Source organism: Podarcis erhardii (assembly GCF_964252035.2).
Source record: "Podarcis erhardii genome assembly, chromosome: 1".
Taxonomy (NCBI): Eukaryota; Metazoa; Chordata; class Lepidosauria; order Squamata; family Lacertidae; genus Podarcis; species Podarcis erhardii.
Window position 1 is genome coordinate 86,174,415 of NC_138497.1, and position 19,827 is coordinate 86,194,241.

A 19,827-nucleotide genomic window follows, 5' to 3' on the forward strand; every position below is an offset into this window, starting at 1 on the left:
CATTCTGCACTTCCTTGAGATTGAAAACTGGATCCCATCACCTTGCTGCTTTGCTTAGAGAAGGGTATTCTTAATAGGACTGTTGCTAGCTTTGTAAAATGAAAACTTTTTATGAGTGCATCTGGCACGATTAAGGTGGGTTAATGCAAGACAATAATGAATAGCATGGATTCAGGGGTCTTCTCCTCAGATAGAACCCCCTAGCTTCTTGGTGCCAAAAATGTTTCCCACCCCACATCACACCAATAAGCAACAGTAGCTTGCAAACAGGAAGCTCAACAGGAAGTACCTAATTAAATGGTACTTCTGGTCACAGGAGTATAGAGGGACAGTTGTCATTTTTGGCACAAGGGTTTCTCTGTTCTCTCATGCCAATCATAAAGAAAGTGCCTTTCCCTTATTATTGGTTTGTCACAGCCAGTTCTCCAAGCTGGGCTTTATAGCTACAGTATTGGGGATGGCAGGGGAATGCAAATTCCACATAGGAAAATGAAGAATTGAGGATAGCTGCAACACATTTTTTTGACATCCTGTATGTTTTGAGCAGAAACCCAGGGAAATGCTTAGCCACAGGAATGCTATCAGCCACCATAGAGGCTGGAGTAGTTAACAGCGGTGTTAGCAGAGGGTCCCCCTAAAAGAGGGCACAGATTTGCATGTCATGATGATGTTGATAATTTTATTATTTGTATCCTGCCCACCTGACTGAGTTGCCCCAGCCACTCTAGGCAGCTTCCATGAAATAAAAGCATAATAAAACACCAAACATAAAAAACCCCTTCCCTATACAGGGCTGCCTTCAGATGTCTTTTAAAAGTTGTATAGTTATTTATCTCCTTGACATCTGATGGGAGGGCATTCCACAGGGTGACTATGAGCCTGCTCAGTCTGTTGTTCAGGTGTTCACGGTTGATGGGCAACGTCAAGACCCCCGCCCGACCCTCCCGCTGCTTTCCCTTCTCAGGGTTCGGTTTTTTTAAAACATTACTTGGATTGGACCACCCTTCAGACAAAGAACTCCTTCAAAAAGAGGAATGCTGTCTGCAAAGCAAGACACATGGCCATTCCATAAAGTATGCATTGGCACCTGAAATATACTCAGAGTCGAGAGTGGATTTCATGCTCTTTATTCAGCTCATAGTGGTGAGGAGGAATGAAAGTCCCCTCAAAGTATCTGCTTTATATACATTATTTACACAATGGGCTGCACGTGATTGGCTAATTCCAGAATTCTCCTGTAGGCCAATCAGGTTGTGGATTCACTTCCATCTGGAGCCGGATTGGGTGGCTCCTGCAGACCAATCAGACTGCTGCATTCTGAATTCTATTGTTCTAGGACCAATCAGACTGCTGTATTTTGTATCCTATTGTTCTAGGACCAATCAGACTGCTGCATTTTGGATCCTATTCAACTCAGTACATAACAGTACCCCTAACACTTTGATGAGAACTGATTAAAAGTGAGCTGGGCTTTGTACCCATTACTGGTTAAAATGCAGCAAGGTCTCCTCCCTGCTGCATTTCAAATCATAGTTGCATGTTGTCATACACATCATTACAGCTGGATGTGTTTCCAAGTTGCCTGCTGTCTGTCCATGCCAGTGGGCAGAGAGGGGGCGCGGAAGTCTTAATATGAGTTATGTTTTCAAATTGTATTGAAGCTCGTTTGGGGTAAAACACATCAAAACTCAGTATTTCTCAAGAAACTGCAGGATAGATGTGGATTGTGGCTAATGTCATGTGTACATAGCTTCCCAAACCAGTGGTGAGTGTGCCCTGGATGCAGAGTCAATGGGAGTGTGTACACAACCCGGTGTGCTGATGAGAACAAAAGGAGTCTTGAGTGGGGGGAAATGTCTGCTGTGCTTTGTAGTTTTGGCCTCTAGGTGGCACTGCATTTGTGGCAGTGGCGTGTAGTCTTGGCAGTGGATTTGTTTTCAGTAGAATCAGCACGTAAGTGATTATCAGACAATTTCTCAGAACTCATATCCAAATGACGGGACGGAGGCCAGGAAACAGGATGTTCTTCGACTTTTTTTGGTGGGGGGAGAGAGTAAGTAAAGGAGCAAGCAAGCAGCCCCAAAGGAAAACTCCGTCAATTAATAAACTTGAGATGGAGAAAGATTGCATGGCCCACGAGAAGCGTGCTGGTTACACACAGCTAAGGAAAACTTATGCCCTGATGCACATTTGATATGGGAATTTGTCTCACAAGCCAAAAAGAATTTGTTATGAATGCAAGGAAACAAAAGGAGCACAATTCCAAGGCAATTGGGCATCTTAAGGGCCCCCCAAAACACACACACGCACACGTATGTGATGCTGCTGAAGTTGTATGTGTAGACATGGTCAGCCTCTTGGAGGAGAGACCCCTGGGAGGCTTCTGTAAGAGGAGGATAAGATATGTTTTCACGTGTTGCTTCAGTTAGGCATATAAAGCCTACAGTGTCCCGGATGCTCACGTCATTTGCATTGACCAGTGCCTCTCCTCCACTTTTCTTCTGCAGGAGCAGTGATTGGATATAGCATAGCTAGTTTGAGACAGGTGGCTCAAAGTCAATTTAAACTTGACATGTGAAAATGACAGTGCCCTCCATATCACTTGCACTTAAACTCCTTTGCCCAGCTTATTTCAATTGATCTTAATCTCCTTTAACATTGTAAACCTGCCCATTGGCTCAAAATGCCCAAAACACATTTTTTGTATAGAAAATGGAAGTAATCGTTGTTATATTCTTTGCTGTGCCCAGGACTCTTGCTCCCTGACACTGTTGTGAGCAAACCATCTTGGTTCTTAACTGAAGTCACTGGGACTGACCCTAAGCAGCAAGTCATCCCCAAGTCAAATGGACCCATAGCCTCAGAATGATGTAACATTGGTTAAACCCATGGAATTTAGGTGCCCCAAGTGATACACTTCATTTCATTCCAGTTCTCTTAAACAGCACAGTGCTTAGGATGCATTTTACGTACAACCAGGAAAAAAATAGTCTCTTGGGTAGGGAGGCTGTTGTTAGGATGAACACAATATGGATTGCAGAATGCTTTGCACACTAAGAGCGCTATGAAAATGTTTACTGGATTGAGAAGCAGTGGAAAGTTAACAGAACCTTTGTTTATGCTGGCAGACCCCCCAGTGCGGATTGTGGGGCGTGATGAACTGCAGACTCAGCACCGCTGCCTGACCTCAGAGGACCTGACCCTGTCTGTGACGCTGTCTTGCCCTAAAGGAGAGGTGAAGTGGTACAAGGATGGAGAGAAGCTGCAGGACACAGACCATGTGCGTCTGGAGCAGGATGGCGCGTGCCATTCGCTGGTGATTCTGGGAGCCGAGCGCTGTGATGCAGGAGAGTATCTGTGTGACAGTGGTGATGACAGCCTCATCTTCTATGTCACGGTAGAGGGTAAGATCTGGGCCTGGAAGGAGAGGGGCCACTTTTGAGAACCTTAAAAAAAAATATCATTTTTTTCAAGGGAAGAATGCAGTCTCACAGCAGAAAGAGCATCATGTTCCAGTGTACAGATTGCTTCAATATTATTTCAGTAATCTAAATTCAGTAAGGGAGAAAAAGGTTTCGATGGGAATTTGTCCTCCCACGTACATTTGCAAAAGGTCAACTTATTCACAGTCATTACCTTTTGTTTCGTGTTTCCATCAACTACAGTTCTGGCTGCTATTGTAATGTTGCCCACAAATTCTCAGTGTCTCTTGAATAGAATCTCTGAGGGATCCTCATAATGTTAGGAAAAGAAAGAGTGGGAAATTCATATCCTGTAATTTATTGCCTCAGCTTCTTTATGCCAATAGCATTCAGTTTCTTCTCCTTGACACCAACATGCATGTAATTAGCTTGCCTTCATAGTTTCATCTCCAGCTTCTATATGAAATGCCACTGATAGAACATCTTGTAAGATTTATCATTCAAAGCACCTATTAAGTGGGATCTCTGCAGCAAATAATCTCCCATCATCCATGGTGATTTTATGAGTTAAAACTTGTTCTTATTGATGTTTGCAGTAATAATGAGGGTTGTGGATACTTGGTGCTTTTAAAAAAACCAGCAGCCCAACAACAATCAACATACAGTACCAAAAAAGCTGTATTCTACATGAATTACTTACGAAAACCAAGCAAATGCATATCTACTTGCTTATTTTCAAGAATGCTGGTGGTTTTGGAGAATACTAGCACCTCATCTCCAACTGCTGTTGAGAACATATTTATATATTGTTATATATAAAAATATTTAGATACCGCTGTATGATAGAAATAGATCACAGAGTTTTACAATATAAAATCATATAGTAAAATCTTTTTTTTTAAGAGATGGGTTTTAACCACTTAATGTGGAAACTCAGAAGGTGCCTGTGAACAGATAGTAGCTGTGGCAGAAGAGTACAAAGGACAAGTCCCTGGCAGATTGAGTTCTGTTCTGGGGTCAGGGGGCACTTCCAAACTGTCAGTTTTTTTACGCAAAGTAAGTTGATTTGGTGCTGTCCTGCAACAAACCCTCTTTCCCCAAAAACTGGACCTTTTGTGATAAGGAAAGTGATGGGAAAATTCACTGGAAAAGGTCAGAAAACAACTGCTTGATGCAGAATTGTATAATCTCCCCAGGAATTAGAATGAATACTTAATAAACAACCTCCCCGCAGACTTGGTGCAAACATGCTCTATAAGCAGGTTGTCTGGAAGTGACCTGGATCAGGTCATAAAGCTACTGGTGGCTGCTAATCCTGATCACTGTATATTACCTCCAGTATATTTCATACAGTCTGCTTTTGAATGCCAGTTTCTGGGGATCACAAGTGGGAAGAGGGCAATTTCACCTGTGTTTTGCTTGGGCATCTGGCTGACCATTTTGAGAGCAGAATGCTGCACTAGAGAAGTCTTTGGTGTGACCCAGCAGGACTCCTCTTGTGTTGTTACAGCTGCCCACCCAGGAAAGAGTCCCAAAGAAATCACTCCATCTTTGGACAGCATGACAGGCCTCACTGGACACTGAGAGGGCTGCAAGTTGTGGGCAGTGAGAACACCACAGTGTATGAGCTCTAATGCGCTGGTGTTTGATGTTTCATAGCAAACTGCCTATCAGTCCTTCATGTGTCCTCTGAAATCAGTCTCATGTGAATACACTGAGCTTTTAAGGCTCTGCCCATTTAAAGGAATCTCTAGTTTTCCCCTCCTCCAAACCTGGGCCTGCTTCATGGTGGAAGGGAAGTGAGATAGGGTTGAAATTTGCTGCCTCATCCTTTGTTGGGTCCACAAAGCACAATGTTCCCCACCTTTTTGTGTGGTATTCCTTTGTGCCCCCTCTGCTCCATCTTATCTGTGTTGCTGCTTGTGTTCACCTTCTGGGGGCTCTTTATGACTACCGGATGTCAGATGGTTATGTGTGCCTTTCTTTCTGTAGACCTGCAGGCCCTGTCTGTGCCCTGAACTGTGACACCTTGTCTCTTTCTCTGTTTCCTAAGAACCTCCCATCTCGATTGTGGGAAACACAGGGGTTCCAGAGCACCACTCGCTGGTGTCCGGAGAGGCTCTGGTATTGGCTTGCAAGGTGTCTTCGCCTAGTGCTGCTGTGCGCTGGCTACGGAATGGGGAGGAGCTGGTACCCAGCAAGCGTGTGCGCATTGAAGCCCATGGGAGACAACGCCAACTCACCATCCTTGGAGCCAAGCCGGGAGACTCAGGCTCCTATGTGTGTGATGCAGGCACTGACCGAATGGAGTCCATAGTTAAAGTGGCAGGTGAGGCCTCGTCAGAAAAAGTGAGAAAACTGGCAAGCCATGACTGGGGTTGAAAGTCAGGGTTACAGAGAGGTGGGCGGCTCAGAAATGTTGCTTATCCCATTCCTTCTTCACTGGATGGAGAACTCAGGAGCTGGTGTCATGCAATTGCTTGGACCAGAGGTAGTCAAAAAGCAAGCTAACAAGTTGCTGCCCTTTCATGACACCCAAAATCTGCTGCCTCAGCTGCCTCACTCTGTCCAGTGGTTGGGCCAGCCTTGGCTGGTTTCTTTGCTTTGTGGCAGGGGTTGCCAACCTTTTTGGATCCATGGGCATGTTGTAGGCACCATACACACCCACCCACAGCCAAGCACACACCATAACCTATTCTACTGGCTACAAAGAATGCTTCTTTCAAGCCTAAATTCAACAGGAGGGGACCCTGTGAGCACCAGGGAAGGCCTCTGAGGGTGCATGCATGCCTTTGGGTGCCACAGTGGTGACCCCTGCTTCATCGATAGCATTTGGGAGGTTAGTACAGAGAGCCGGAGTTGTGCTCTCACCTTCAGGCTCAGAGGAACTTCGTAATGGAACGCGGCAGGTGACAAGTGAAGGGTTCAGGCTGCTTCTCTATCTGCACTCTGCCAGTGAGGGGGTTAAATTTAACTTCGGCCGATTCTTAGGCGCCACTGCTTCTGCACCTTCTGCCAACAAATGCTGCCCTCCTTGAAAGCAAAGGAGGCCTTATTGACTGGAGGTTGTTTTTCTTTTCTTAAGTGTGAGGGGGAGGGAGTTGGCAAGGGCTGCCCCCACCAGGCCAGGACAGGTGCTTTGAGGAGAGGCAGGGAAGTAATCCCAGTGGCCTCTGCCAAGAAGGTAGGGTGCCAGCAGGCAGGAGCAGTGGCATTTCCAGCATCTGGGACTGGGCACTGTGCCTTTTTGGGAGAAGAGGAAGCCAAAGAGCAAAAACAAGTGCTGGGGGTAGCAGGACACATTTCTAGAGTGGCTGTTTGTCTTGAGGCAAACGCTCAGCTCCATTCATTGTGGCACCCGCTGCCAGGGCAGTTCAGGACTTTGAACATACAAATGCTCACCAAAAGCAGTGAAATTTTGCTACCACATATAAACGAAGCAAGTTTGCTGACATGCACTTGCCCTACATGATTTATTTTATTTCCTGAAATGGGTATGAGTAAGAAGGGGTGGGAGCAACAAGAGCAACCATGGAGTCTTGCTACTGACTATTGAGTCCTACTTAGTTTCCCTCTGGATTAAGTGTTCCCTGACGTTGCGTATGTTAGGGTTGCCATATTTCAAAAAGCAAAATTCCTGACACCCACAAAGTTGTTGAGACCTCAAAAATGTTGAGCTTTTTGGGGGAACAAAGCCAAATTATTAAGCTTTGGGGGAAAACCTCCCCCCAAAATAGTGATCTTAAGCTTTTGGAGCTGTTTCCACTGCCTTTTCCATCACATTGCCATACATCCAGGTTTTCCCTGACATTTTGCCACTTTGGCAAAATTCCCCCGATGCCATTTTTACACCCGAAAACAGAAAATTATGCACAGTGTATGTCAGGAATTTTGACTCCTGGGGCAGAAAATCCAAATTGCACTTCCCAGCGATGCTGTTGTATTTGATTATTATAATTTGAGAGGCTGGACCTCTTTTCTCTAGGATCTTTTCTGCAAACAAAATGTTAATACTTAATAGAAGGAAGCCACATATGTTGTTGTCTAGAAATGCTGAATTTGTGCCAGGCAATCTTAATTATGTACTAAAGTGCTATCACAAAATAAATGATCCAGGAGAAAATATGTTAGTTGGGGTTTATGTAAAATACAACCCCTGTAGCTGTAGAGCTACAGCTTAAAAAAAGAAAAACAGCAACCCTTGGCAGTTTCTTGCCTTTTATTGGCACAAGTCCAAGACCACCTCCTTTCACCAGCCTGCCTGCTTTGCAGTGGGGTTGGCTGTGTTTTCACAGGACAGCAAAATGTCCCCTGCCTTGCTTAAGAGGGAGGTCTTCTATCTCTTGTTACCAGCACCCCCTGTGCACATTGTGAACAAGAATGATGCCCATGTGCCTTTGGAAGTCCAGGAAGGAGAGAACATGACCCTGGTTGCCCGTCTCTCCCAAGAGAAAGCTTCTGTCCGGTGGCTGAAAAACATGCGGCCCCTTTATCCTGGGCCACGCCTGGTGGTGAGCAGCGAGGGGGCAATACGCAGCCTCACCATCAGGCAAGCTGAGCCAGGTGACAGCGGCACCTATACCTGTGACACTGGGGATGATGAATTGCATTTCACAACGTATGTGCAAGGTAAGATGGGCCCACCAGTTCCCTTTCTAGGCCTGATGGGGCGACAGTAGCAAAGAGAAGCTTCCAGAAACAAGTCCCCCCTCCTCCTCCATCTTCCTTATGTTTCTGAAAGCCTGTGGCAGCCATTGTGGCAGTTCCATTCTGTGACATTGGCAGTGGGAGGAGGATTGGGAAAGTGTGTGGTATCCCAAGGTGCTGTGGCAGGAGGAGCATGTGTTTGGTGCTAGGAGCTGTAGGGTGGTCCCACATGCAGCCTGTGAACTATCAACCTACAATATCCTCCTTGCAAAGGTATTTCCTTTCCTGACAGTAAGAGCTGTTCGACAGTGGAATTTGCTGCCAAGGAGTGTGGTGGAGTCTCCTTCTTTGGAGGTCTTTAAGCAGAGGCTTGGCAACCATATGTCAGGAGTGCTCTGATGGTGTTTCCTGCTTGGCAGGGGGTTGGACTCGATGGCCCTTGTGGTCTCTTCCAACTCTATGATTCTATGATTCTATGATTCCTCCCTGGTGGTGGTGTGGGGCAAGGGAGAAACTCATAGACCAAACATCAAGGTCTGATGGAAGTCTCCTGTGTTCCCCAGTAACAAGGGAGAGTTGGCGTGACACTCATAGAACAACTAAAGAGAAAAGCCAGAAGTGGAGTTAGCTGCATCAATCGACAAGGTGTAGGGTGGGGATTTGAAGGAACCACTTGGCTCAGCTGGGCAGATATTGGAGACCATTTTGACCACCTTCTACCCTCTCTAATCCTCTTCTTCTTCCGCCAGAGGCCCCCGTGCTCTTTGTTCCCAAGCCAGAGCATCCAGAGAAGGTGCTGGTGCTGGAGGGTGGCAGTGCAGTGCTCTCTGCCATCGTCTCCAAGGAGCCAGCTATGGTGAGGTGGGAAGGACCTCGAGGGGCCTTGGTGGCGGGCGACCAGTGCCAGCTGCGCAGAGAGGGCCGGGTCCACAGCCTTCTGCTGAGCAACGTGGGCAAAGCAGATGCTGGAGAGTACATATGCCACTCCCATCATGACCAGCTGCGCTTTGAGCTGAGTGTCAAAGGTGAGAGGTCTGTGTTGGGGAACATGGAAGGCAATCCCATATGAGACTGGCAGCACTTCTGGGCTCTGTGGGATGGGCTGAACAAAAGGAAGCAAGTCCCATTAGGATGGCTTGTGAGACTCAAAATGGAGTGAGGATGTTTTGTTAATTTCATGCTTCTCCCACATAGTGGCCTCCAGATGCTTTGGACTACAACTCCCATCAGCCTCAGCTGGACGCCACTACACAGGGAAGCCTGCATCAAATGATTTTGTTAAAGGGAGAATTATGGCAGGTGTGCCAGCTTCTACCATACTGGGATAAGCCACATGGGTTGAAATTCTCCCTTCTACACAATGGTCAAAGGAGCCTGCTTCACCAAAGTCTCTGTATTTCCCAGTGAACCTGTATCTATTCCCAGTGAGCCTTGCACCTTTACTGGCTAGTCCAGCCTTCACCAGCCTGATGTTCTCCAGATGTTTTGGACCACAATTCCCATGCTGTCTGGAGTTGATGGGATGTGGGAATATGGTCATTTGTCCATAAGAGCATGGGCAAAAGTTTATTATCGCAAGGATGATTTCATAGCTAAAAGCATTGCTTGGAAGCATGATCAACGCGTGGAGAGCTCATGCCATCCAATGATTGGTCCACGTAGCATAGCATGATCAACTGCGTGGTCTGGTGTGAGAACATGAGACTAATGTATTGTATTGTCTTTTATCTGCTGACTGAGGCAAAGCTCTCTCCTTGAATTTGTATCTTTTCTGGGACTCACAATAAAGGTTGGGGCAGCAGCAGCTTCTAGGGAGAGCTGCGGCCAGAGATTTCTGCAACCCATCTTGGTGTGAGACTGATTATTTACGGATGGCGAGCGGGTTCTCGTCAATGGGAAATGTAGTCTGAAACATCTGGATGATATCAAGTTGGAGAAGGCTGGCCTGGAGCAATTGCTAATTTAGTCTTATTCCAAACCTGACGGCTTTCTTTACAAAGGGATGTGGCAAGCACAAAACCGTGAGCCTCTCCCTGCCACATGATAGCCTAAAAGCTCACTTTTATATAGCTATGCTGTGTTGTTCAGGTAGTGAAGGACAGGGGCAGTCAGCAGGAGAGAACTGCAGGTGGAGTTGAAGCTTTGCTTAGTGTTATCTGTTTGGTAGCTCTTGATCTAGAAGAGACAGACCTCCGGCCAGTTTCAGAAATAGCCTGTATTTTTTCCTCCACACACTCAGAGCAATCAGTGGCTATTAGAAGTGATAGTTAAATAGATTGTCTCTATTCATAGAGGCAATATCGATCTAATTCCCAGGTGCTTGGGGCAAACAGTGAGATGATCCCCATTGCGATGCTCTTGTATAATTCCAGAGGCATCTGCCTGGCCGCTGTAGAAAACATAATATGGGGTGAGAAGGGCCTCTGCTCTGATCCAACAAGGCAGTTCATGGTTTATGACAATAAGTAGCAACCAAAGCTCTAGCACACAGGCCTCTTCTGCATGCTTATGTCTCTTCTTTGGACCCCCACTTTGATCCACCTAATCTGGGTTTGCACTTTAGCGATTGTGGAGTTGACTTTGCTTTGGAGGGGCCCAAGCCCAGTGGTGGAGCGTGGGATTTGCATGTCCAGCATTCTTTGACTCAGTCCTTGGCATCTCCAGTTAAAGGGATTTTAGGGTGGAGGACTAGGAAAGCTAGTGCAGGAGACTTTGGTTTGTTAAGCAGAGGAAACAATGCTGGCCTGACTCAGTACAGTAAGCCCACAAGTTATACAGGGGTTATTTTCTGGAGATGGCGCTTAAAGCTAAAATCGTGTATAGTCAAAACACTTTGGGTTCAATGGCGGGTGGGTACTGTATACTATAAGGCAACTTCATATATACAGGATTTTTATTTTTTCTCCAACCCCTGCCACCACTTTTATGAAAGCAGCTTGTACTTTCTACATAAAAAACTAAAATCACTTATCTGCCATATTATATTTACACATGATTTTCTGTTCCTTGGTTCAGCAACTGGCATTTTTGGCTTGGTGTAGAGCTTGGAACAGTCCAGCCCTTTTGTAGCCAAGATTGGAAAGCAGGGAGTCCAGTTCCCTGTGCTCAAATTCTGTGACTGGCATAAATAATGCATGTTTGCATGTGTTCACATAAGTTCCTTATTTATTCAGCAATTTGGAAGAGTTAAGAGTGAGTGAAGAGTGCTACTTCAGAAGCCTTTCCTTCTGAACTTAGTGAAAGCCGTTCCTCAATCTTTTGGGTTTCTTCAGAAAATTATGTCCTCAAATATTTATTTGTTTTCATGAAGGTTGGAAATTTAGAAAGAATTGTGGGTCTTGGGCTTCTGCAAAAGATCTGAGTTGCTGCATGATCAGGATTTTCTGCAGGTTTCCAGACAACCACCACTACTCGCAGTATGTAAGACAGCAAGTGTTCTGCCTTTTGCCTTCTCACCTCAGTGGTACTATTCCTTGCCCTCCTCAGAGCTGCCAGTGAAGTTTGTTCGGGGTCTCTCAGATGTGCTGGCGCTGCAGGGGGAGACGGTGTTGTTCTGGTGTGAGCTGTGCAAAACCAAAGGCGATGTCCTCTGGCTGAAAGATGGGCAGGAGCTGGAAGCCAACGAACACCAGGAGATCCGAGCAGAGGGACGGGAACGTTCCTTGACCCTGAGACACGTAGGGCCTGAGGATGCTGGTGAATACTCATGTGAAAGCAAGGATGACCGCACCCTTGCCATCCTCACAGTGCAGAGTGAGTCCTTTGGGGAAAGGGCCTGAGCTCAGTGGTTTTGCATTCAATGTTTTGCATGCCAAATGTCCCACATTCCATCCCCAGCACCTCCAGATAGGACTGCGATGGGGAAAGACGCCTTTCAGATTTCTGGAGAGCTGCTGCCAGTCGGTGTAGACAGTTCTGAATGGGATGTACCAATGGTCTGACTCAATATAAGGCAGCTACCTATATTATTTCCCATGGAACAACTTGCTCTGGTTCCAATAACCTGTGTCCATAATCCTACATACATTTTTATTGTGGGCCACGGAGATGCTATGAGGGCTGGGTGCTGGGATACCCCCATTGGACTGACAAGATACTGTGTATCAATAGGCTTCTGGGATAGCCAGGGGCCCCCCAGCACAGGCCTAGCCATCCCTGACTCTAAGCACTTTCTTCCCCAGTCCCTAGATCAGTGGAAATCATTTCTGAGCTCCACAACTTAACTGTGCTGGAGGGGGATGATGCCACCTTCAAGGCTGTGGTGTCTCCAGATGACGTGGCTCTCAAGTGGCAGCACCATGGCCAAGATATAGTGCCCAGTGAGCGGTTCGCCACCACCAGGGTTGGGCTGTGCCACACCCTCACCATACAGCAGTGCCGGCTGAGTGACACTGGCATAGTCACTGTCCACGCAGAAGGTCTGGTGAGTTCAGCCAGGCTCAGTGTGCAAGGTAAGAAGAAAGGCAATGCTAGCATGTGGTTTTGGGATGGATCAAAGGAGCATCTAAGTAGCCGGGCGGTGGGACGTATTGGTAGTAAGCAGGAGTAGGGACACCTGTATTTACCCTATCTATCATGTGCCCCACCCTGCTTCTGAACTGTGCATTAAGGAAATGCAAATTCTGCTATCTGAATAAAGTAAACAAATTAAGAACGATTGCCCGTCTTTGCTTATTTGGCATGATATAGTTTGCTTCTTTAGCCCTGCAGGGCTCGCAATAGAAGCTTTGTTGGAAGTTCTGCTAAACCTCACCCTCACCCTCACCCCTTGTCTTATGAGATTTTGCCTGCTGCTGCACAATTGATTGTTTTTTTGTTTTTTTTAAAATCCCCTGTAGCTCTACAGGTTCTTGCACTTTCAAGCAGCGAAAGCTGAGCTTATCAGGGTGCTGGATTCTGTAGCCAGTACCAAATTCTGTTCCAACCAGCATGCCAAACGCACCTGGACCTTGATGGTTATAATTTGGCGCTTACAGATTCATGGTTCTCTCCTGATAGAGAGGCAGGGGGCATGGCCTGGTAACATGCCAGGATAGGATATGAAACTGTAGTTGACAAATCTTTGACTTCTTCCTGCAGAGGCTCAGGTGATATTTGTGCAGACACTGCGTGACTTAATGGCTGAGGAAGGGCAAGACGTCTGCTTGGAAGTGGAGCTGAGCTTGGAGAGCGCAGAAGTGCAATGGATGAAGCAAGGCATCCTTCTGCAGCAGAACACCAAATACTCCATGGAGGCATGTGGGTCTCAGCGGACCCTTACCATCCACAACATTGAGCTTGCAGATCGGGGCACCTACCGCTGTGAGAGCCTGCATGACCGCACCCAAGCCAGGCTGAGTGTAGAACGTAGGTGCCAACCTCTGACTTCTTCCCCATCCTTTTTTGTCTCTCTGATCTTGGCTGTAGATTATCTGTGGCTGCCACAATTTTAACTGGTGTAGCCAGATAGAATCATAATTCACTGCTGCTGAAGGAGTTACATTGGTTGCCTATTCGTTTCTGAGCCCAATACAAGGAGCTTACCTTTAATGTCCTAAACGGCTTTGGACCCAAATATCTGAAGAAGCATCCCTCCCCCTACCAACCTGCCATACCTTAAGATCTTCAGAGGAGGCTCCTCTGCATGTTGGAGGAGGTTTGGTTTGTGTCACAAACACAAAACTCTACATACCTGAAAACAGGCATTTTCAGCTCTTGCCCCTGTTCTGTGAAATGTCCTTACCTTTGCCAAATGTGAAGCAGCAACCATCAGTTGCTTAGGATGACTTGTAAGGACTTACCTTTTGGCCCAGGCAAACTCATAAGATTGGAACCCACCTTATGTATGAATCCCCTGAATCTGTTTTATATGTTTTTAAATAAAATACCGTTTTTTTATTTTAGGCTGTAGTTTTGTTTTAATGGATTTTTTTTTTATATTGTATGTAGTGTGCGCCATTTTTTTTTTTTTTTAATTAAGCAGTTTAGAAATGCATTTGAATTAATGGAATACATCAATAACATTCCTAGCCAGCTGCCATTATTCTTGGGGAGCAGGCTGCTTTCTTGACAAAACCAAAATGGAACTTGCACCAATCTCTTAACCTTCTTTCCCCACTAATTCAGCCCGAAGAGTGACGGTGAGGAAGCCTCTGTTGGATGTGGAGACTTTTGAAAAGGAGACTGTGACGTTTGAGCTGGAGCTGTCCCATGCCAATGTGGCCGGGGTCTGGACACGCGATGGCATCCGTGTGAAGCCAAGTTCCACCTGCCGAGTGAGCGCCACAGGCTTTGTGCACAGCCTGACACTGCTGGGGCTCACGCTGGATGACTCAGGGACCGTGGCCTTCACCGCTGACACCGTGCGAAGTAGTGCCCGCCTTACTGTCCAAGGTACTGGGGCAAGGCAGTCCATGCGCAAAGGGCAGAATTGTCTTGTGCTAGATGAGCCCCACCTAATACATTCAGCAGGGATGGGCAGTCAAGGGGAAGCAATGGGAAGGAGATGCAAATGGGGATAGTGCCTGGAATGGCCCTGAGGTGAGGAAAGTCCTGCACATGCCCCTTCCTTCCTTCCTTCTTTCCCATGTGCAGCTGTCTGGGGTTGGAACCGCAGTAATGATACTTCCTGCTGCCCAGTTGGACCCTTGGGTCTGGGCTCTTCGGTAGCTGAGCAAAGCAAAAACAAAACACATCCAATGCCACTATCCTCAGCACCAACACAGAAGTGCCAGCTCACATAGAATGCTGTGTTTAATACTCTCTTCTGCAAGCAGCAAGTGCATTCTTTGGACTGCAGCTCCCCCAGCTCCCGGGACATGTCCACTGTGTTTTAGGAGATGCGCATCTCTCCCCTTCACATGCATTGACCACAACAAGCACTAGTTCAGGGATGGGGCATCATTTCCATTCAGCCATGCGCATTCTGTGCTGGGTAGCCTTCTTGGGGTAGTGGTCACATGCCAGTGGTGGGTAGAGCCATGGAAAAAGATGGGCAGAGCAGTTAATGTTAATTGTGCCTCTGCATAATGGGCCAGTTTCTGTACATACTCACACATCCCTTTCTATCCTCCATCCAGGCAAGCAAAAGGTATTATCAGAGTTCTCAAGGGCACATTCCAGCCAAGCAAGAACATTCAAGGAAGGTGCCAAGCAGGGCCTGTGAGAGATGTGGGGTGGGTGGGTGGCCTGAAGAGAGCCTCAAGGGCCTGAGATTCCCCATCCCTGCACTAGTCCTACAAGACACTCAACCTGTCACTGCTTTGAGCTGCTTTACACTCAATACAGCACTTGCAGTTACCCTAAACTTCTCAGTTGATACAGAATTTGCTAGCACAATATGTGGTGATCACTACTAGCTTAGGTAGCATTAAAATGGCAAGCTCACCTGGGGTGAGGCTATCAGTGGCTTCTAGTCATGATGGTGGTGTACTGCCTCCAGTATCAGAGGCACCTTGCCTCTGAATATCAGTTGCTGGGAATGGCAGCAGGAGAGGATGGTTGCCTCATGTCCTGCTTGTGGGCTTCCCAGAGGCATCTGGTTGGTCAATGTGGGAGGTGGGGTGCTGGCAAGATAAGCCTTTGCCATCTGATCCAGCAGGTCTCTTTTTACATGTTCCTATGGAGCAATGTCCAAAGCTCCTTATTTCTGCAGGGCTGTGTCAAGTGTGAAGCACCTAACCGTGGGGTCAGGTTGGGAGTGGTGAAGGCAAGAGGTAAGGAAGATGGGCGAGTGTGTGCCTTCCACACTGAACTTGGGTAAGGGCTGCAGGGAGTGCCCTGTCTTGACTAAGCAGAGCATTATGCTGTCTCATTGATCTTTTCCGTCTCCAAGTTGATACATCTTTGTGCCACCTGCACCCGCCTTTGTCTCTGTCCCTGCAGAGCCGCCAGTTACTATGCTGCGCTTTCCCCAGGATATGGGCATCCCTGAGACAGGCTCAGCCACCTTTGAGTGTGAGCTGTCCCGGCCCCTGGCTGAGGTGAAATGGTACAAGGTGAGGGTGCTATCTCTAGCATTGCCCCCTCCTTTAACTCTCCTGGATCTCCCCGGAGCTCCCAAGAGCAGTGGTTTTCCTTCCAAAGAGCGTGGCTTGTGGCAGGGTGAGCCAGTGCTTCTGCGATGCCCGCTTCCACATCTCCCCACTGTGCCCTTAGCGAACCCGAGAGCAGCACCCAATCCCCTGCTCTCTGGCATTCTCCTTTTTGCTGCCTTGCTCAGCCCTTAACCAGCCTCTCTTTTCTGTGTCCCCGGCTGCCCTAGGATGGGGAAGAGATCCAGACAGGGCAAAACTGCCGCATGTATTCAGTGGGACGCCGGCGCCTCCTACAGCTCAGCCACTGTGGCCTTGAAGACGCGGGCGAGTACACATGCGATGCTGGTGACTGCCGTGCCTCTGCCAAACTGAGGGTCTTTGGTATGAATGGCCTGGGCTGCATATGGGATCAGAGGTCGAGGAAGAGGGTTGGGCTATACAAAGCGTCCTTTAACTACACATTCTCTGGGGGGGGGTGTCTGCTGTTCCCTTTTGCCATATGCTGTCGACTCACCCCCTGTCAGCATCTTCCTGGCACTGCCTCTCTTGTGCCTTGGAGGTAGACTTGGGATCGGCTACACCGTGGTGACTCAGAGTCTTGTTCCTGAAGCTTGTACAGCTTGTACAGGAAGCCGTGCTTAAGGATAAACATTCAGTGCTGGGTTTGAAAGGAAATCTTTCTAACTTATAATAGCATTTCAGCAATGGAAGAGCATGCCCAGGAGAGGAATCGTACTTCCTTAAAAGCCTTCAAGAAAACATTTGACAGCCTCATGTCAAGGTTGCTTTAAAAGCATAGATATCCCTTTTTAGAACTAGGAACTGGGCTGGAAGTGGATTGACTCGTTGGGTGATGATGTCTCCCAGCTCTGCGGTAGAAAGCAAGCTGTGCAGGAAAGTCTGGAGGGGATTAGTGGGGAGGACTCTAGCTTCTCAAGTTTTAATCTGAGCAGGGCTCAGCTTTGAAAGCTGATTTAATGCCCAGATATCTCTTGACATTCATGACACCATAATAATGATAGAGATGTCTCTGGGCAAGCACAGAGTGCTGTCCTTCGTCCCTAAGAAAGGACAGCCAGCTTTCTCACGCACAACTGGAATGAGGAAGTTGGGGACACCTCCCCCCTAATTCAGACAGTATAATTTCCAGACATACCTGACCCTTGAGTGACCAGTTAAGTACTGCTGCTCCTGCCAGAAAAAGTAATGACTGGGGTTACACAGACTTAAATTGATTTTAAAAAACCATTTTCTCAAAGAACCCCAGGTACTGTAGTTCTATGATGGGAAAGGTGAATTTCAATCCACCTCACAAAACTACAGTTCCCAGGATTCTTTGGAGGAAATAATGAACATTATGAACATTAAACTGATGTAAAACCAGTTTGTCTGGAGTGTAAATATCCCTTAGGAGACTAGGAAACCCTGGTAGTATCTTAAGCTCCTTAGGCACTTGTAAGCTCTTTGATCCAAGTAGAGGAAGACAGAGGAAGTGAATACTAATGGTGAATTCTTTAAGTCAGAACATGAGGAACATCTGGCCCACATGCCAAATTAGGCCTGGCAGGGTCCTAATTGGGCTTGTGAGGCTGTTTTCCCCCATCTGTGGCTAGCTGCCCCACACTAGATATTAGGTGACGGCAGGTAAAGATGCAGCTGCAAAAGAACAACGGGGAGCCTTAAAGCACATTTCTAATTGTTCCTCTACAAGTGGGGCTTGCATATGGAACTTTTAAAAATGTGGTCCCACATGCAAGCCCTTATGGGATTTGTGCCACTTGGGAGGTTCCAAATCGGATTGGCTCAGTTGTTGCCAGGCAGGTCTCCCTGGGGAGTGCTTTCCATAGTCAGGGAGCCACCACTGGAAAGACCCTTTCTCCTGCAGCCTTTCTCTGTGCTTTGACTGGAGGGGGCACTAAGAGGAGGGCCTCCAATGATGACCTAAGGGTCCGGGCAGGTATATCCAAGGGGAGATGTTCAGGAGAGCAGCACTAAATGGAAAATCCCTGATCAGAGGCTGCTGTTGAAGGCATTTGACTGGCCATTGTGGGAAGCAAGATGCTGGACTAGGGAGGCACTTTGTCTAATCCAGCTCTTTTCTATAGTCTGAGAGAATGTATTTACTGATTCTCATCAAATTAGCCCATTCATGGAAAAGGAAGTTTGCTTGGATGAGATCAGTCTTTCTGGGCCAGTAATAACCAGAAGGAGTCCCAGGGTCAGGGGTGGAAACAGGTCAGATGCAGTGTTCTCTGTGGACCCTGTAAGCCCATATGGCACCCAGTAGGAGGCGCTCCTCAGCCCCAACTTCATGGCTTTCTCCCCCTCTGTAGAACGCCAGGTTCAGATTGTGCGGGAGCTGGAGGATGTGCGTGTGCGAGAGAACGAGAATGCTGTCTTCATGTGTGAGGTGTCACTCGAGGAGGTGAAAGGCGAATGGTTCCGGGATGGGGAAAGAATCAAAGTCAGCAGCATTGTGAAAATACGGCAGGAAGGTAAGTGAACCCCTTCCGTCTTGTGATGGTGCTGGGATGTGATCCCCTCTAACTTTGGGTCGAGGCAAGCAAGAATTGCAGCTGCTCAGGGACAACTGATGACAAGTCAAATTGTGAGACAATGGCTACATTAGGACTTCATGATAAACCTTAGTTTATTGTGATGGGGACAAGCCACTCTCTCCATTCCCTCCTCCTCAAGCGCAGCCTCAAGGAAGAGATTGAAAGTTTTTCCTTCCCGTTTCAATTAACTAGTTTAGCATTGCATCCCAACCCTAAACTGGCTAATTTTAACTATGGATTGCTTGAAACAGACTAGCTTCAGAACCCATAGTTTGAAATGGGCTTGTTTCAAAAACAAACCATAGTTAAAATTAATCATAATTTGTCACACTGGAGGAGGAGAGCTGTGGGGTGGGCTCATTCCCATCACAATATACCTGTGGTTTATTATGGCATCTGAGTCGCCCTGGAAGGTGAGGATAGAAGCAAGCTTGATTGCTGATCCCATGTTCAGCTTTCTAGGAGAAGTACAGCTGTAATGCAAGTTGCAAGGATAGATTCACACCATGGTTCAAGCACTTAGGGTTGCTGCTGTGAAAAGTGACATCTGTATTCATCCTAAGTATAGGCCTCTCCTGCAGTGCCTGTCCAGAACACCGAAATGTGGTCCTTGGTCTGCGTGTGGAAGTCATGCTAGCCCAAATCCAGCACCAGGGACATAGTATCCCATCCTATTGTAATGCCTGAAGATGTGGCAGCCTTGCTAATAATAAAATAGCTTTGCTACAGAAGAATATCCTCTTCAGAAGAGAGGTGTGCTCCAGCACAGGAGAAAGGAGATGTGAGAGGAATCTGTGGAAAAGCTGCAGCTCTGTGGCAGAACAGACAGTTTGCATCCAAAAAGTCTCAGGTTCAATTTCAGGTACTTCCAGGTGGGGCCAGGAGAGAACCCTGCCTGAAGCCTTTGAGAGCTGCTGCCAGTCAGTGTAGCAACACTGAACCAGATGCAGCAATAATGCAACTTTCTGTGTTCCTTCTGATAAATTTGTGGATGTGCATTTGCCACTAATGTAAAATGCATTTCTGTTCCATTGATTTTAATGGCAGATTTAAGCACACGGATAACTCTGTCTTTGGAATAAATGGGGCATGTAGCTGGATTTGCACTGTTTGTACAGAAAGGCTGTTGGAGCAATTGGTGCCCCGCTTTCAAAAGAACACAGGATGCCTGGGGTGGGGGAGCCC

At 47.2% G+C, this 19,827-nt stretch overlaps 1 protein-coding gene across 5 annotated transcripts in view; it reads left to right on the plus strand.

Moving 5' to 3' along the window:
* OBSL1 (obscurin like cytoskeletal adaptor 1) overlaps window positions 1-19,827 on the plus strand; it is a 68,905-nt gene that overhangs the window by 39,689 nt on the left and 9,389 nt on the right. For all 5 annotated transcript variants that reach the window (XM_081839424.1, XM_081839425.1, XM_081839427.1 and 2 more), the window contains 11 exons: window positions 3,129-3,404; window positions 5,476-5,751; window positions 7,776-8,051; window positions 8,819-9,094; window positions 11,556-11,822; window positions 12,251-12,520; window positions 13,149-13,415; window positions 14,175-14,441; window positions 15,933-16,045; window positions 16,312-16,465; window positions 18,418-18,579. In XM_081839424.1, coding sequence (XP_081695550.1) covers window positions 3,129-3,404; window positions 5,476-5,751; window positions 7,776-8,051; window positions 8,819-9,094; window positions 11,556-11,822; window positions 12,251-12,520; window positions 13,149-13,415; window positions 14,175-14,441; window positions 15,933-16,045; window positions 16,312-16,465; window positions 18,418-18,579 — 2,604 coding nt within the window. The remainder of the gene's footprint in view (window positions 1-3,128; window positions 3,405-5,475; window positions 5,752-7,775; window positions 8,052-8,818; window positions 9,095-11,555; window positions 11,823-12,250; window positions 12,521-13,148; window positions 13,416-14,174; window positions 14,442-15,932; window positions 16,046-16,311; window positions 16,466-18,417; window positions 18,580-19,827) is intronic.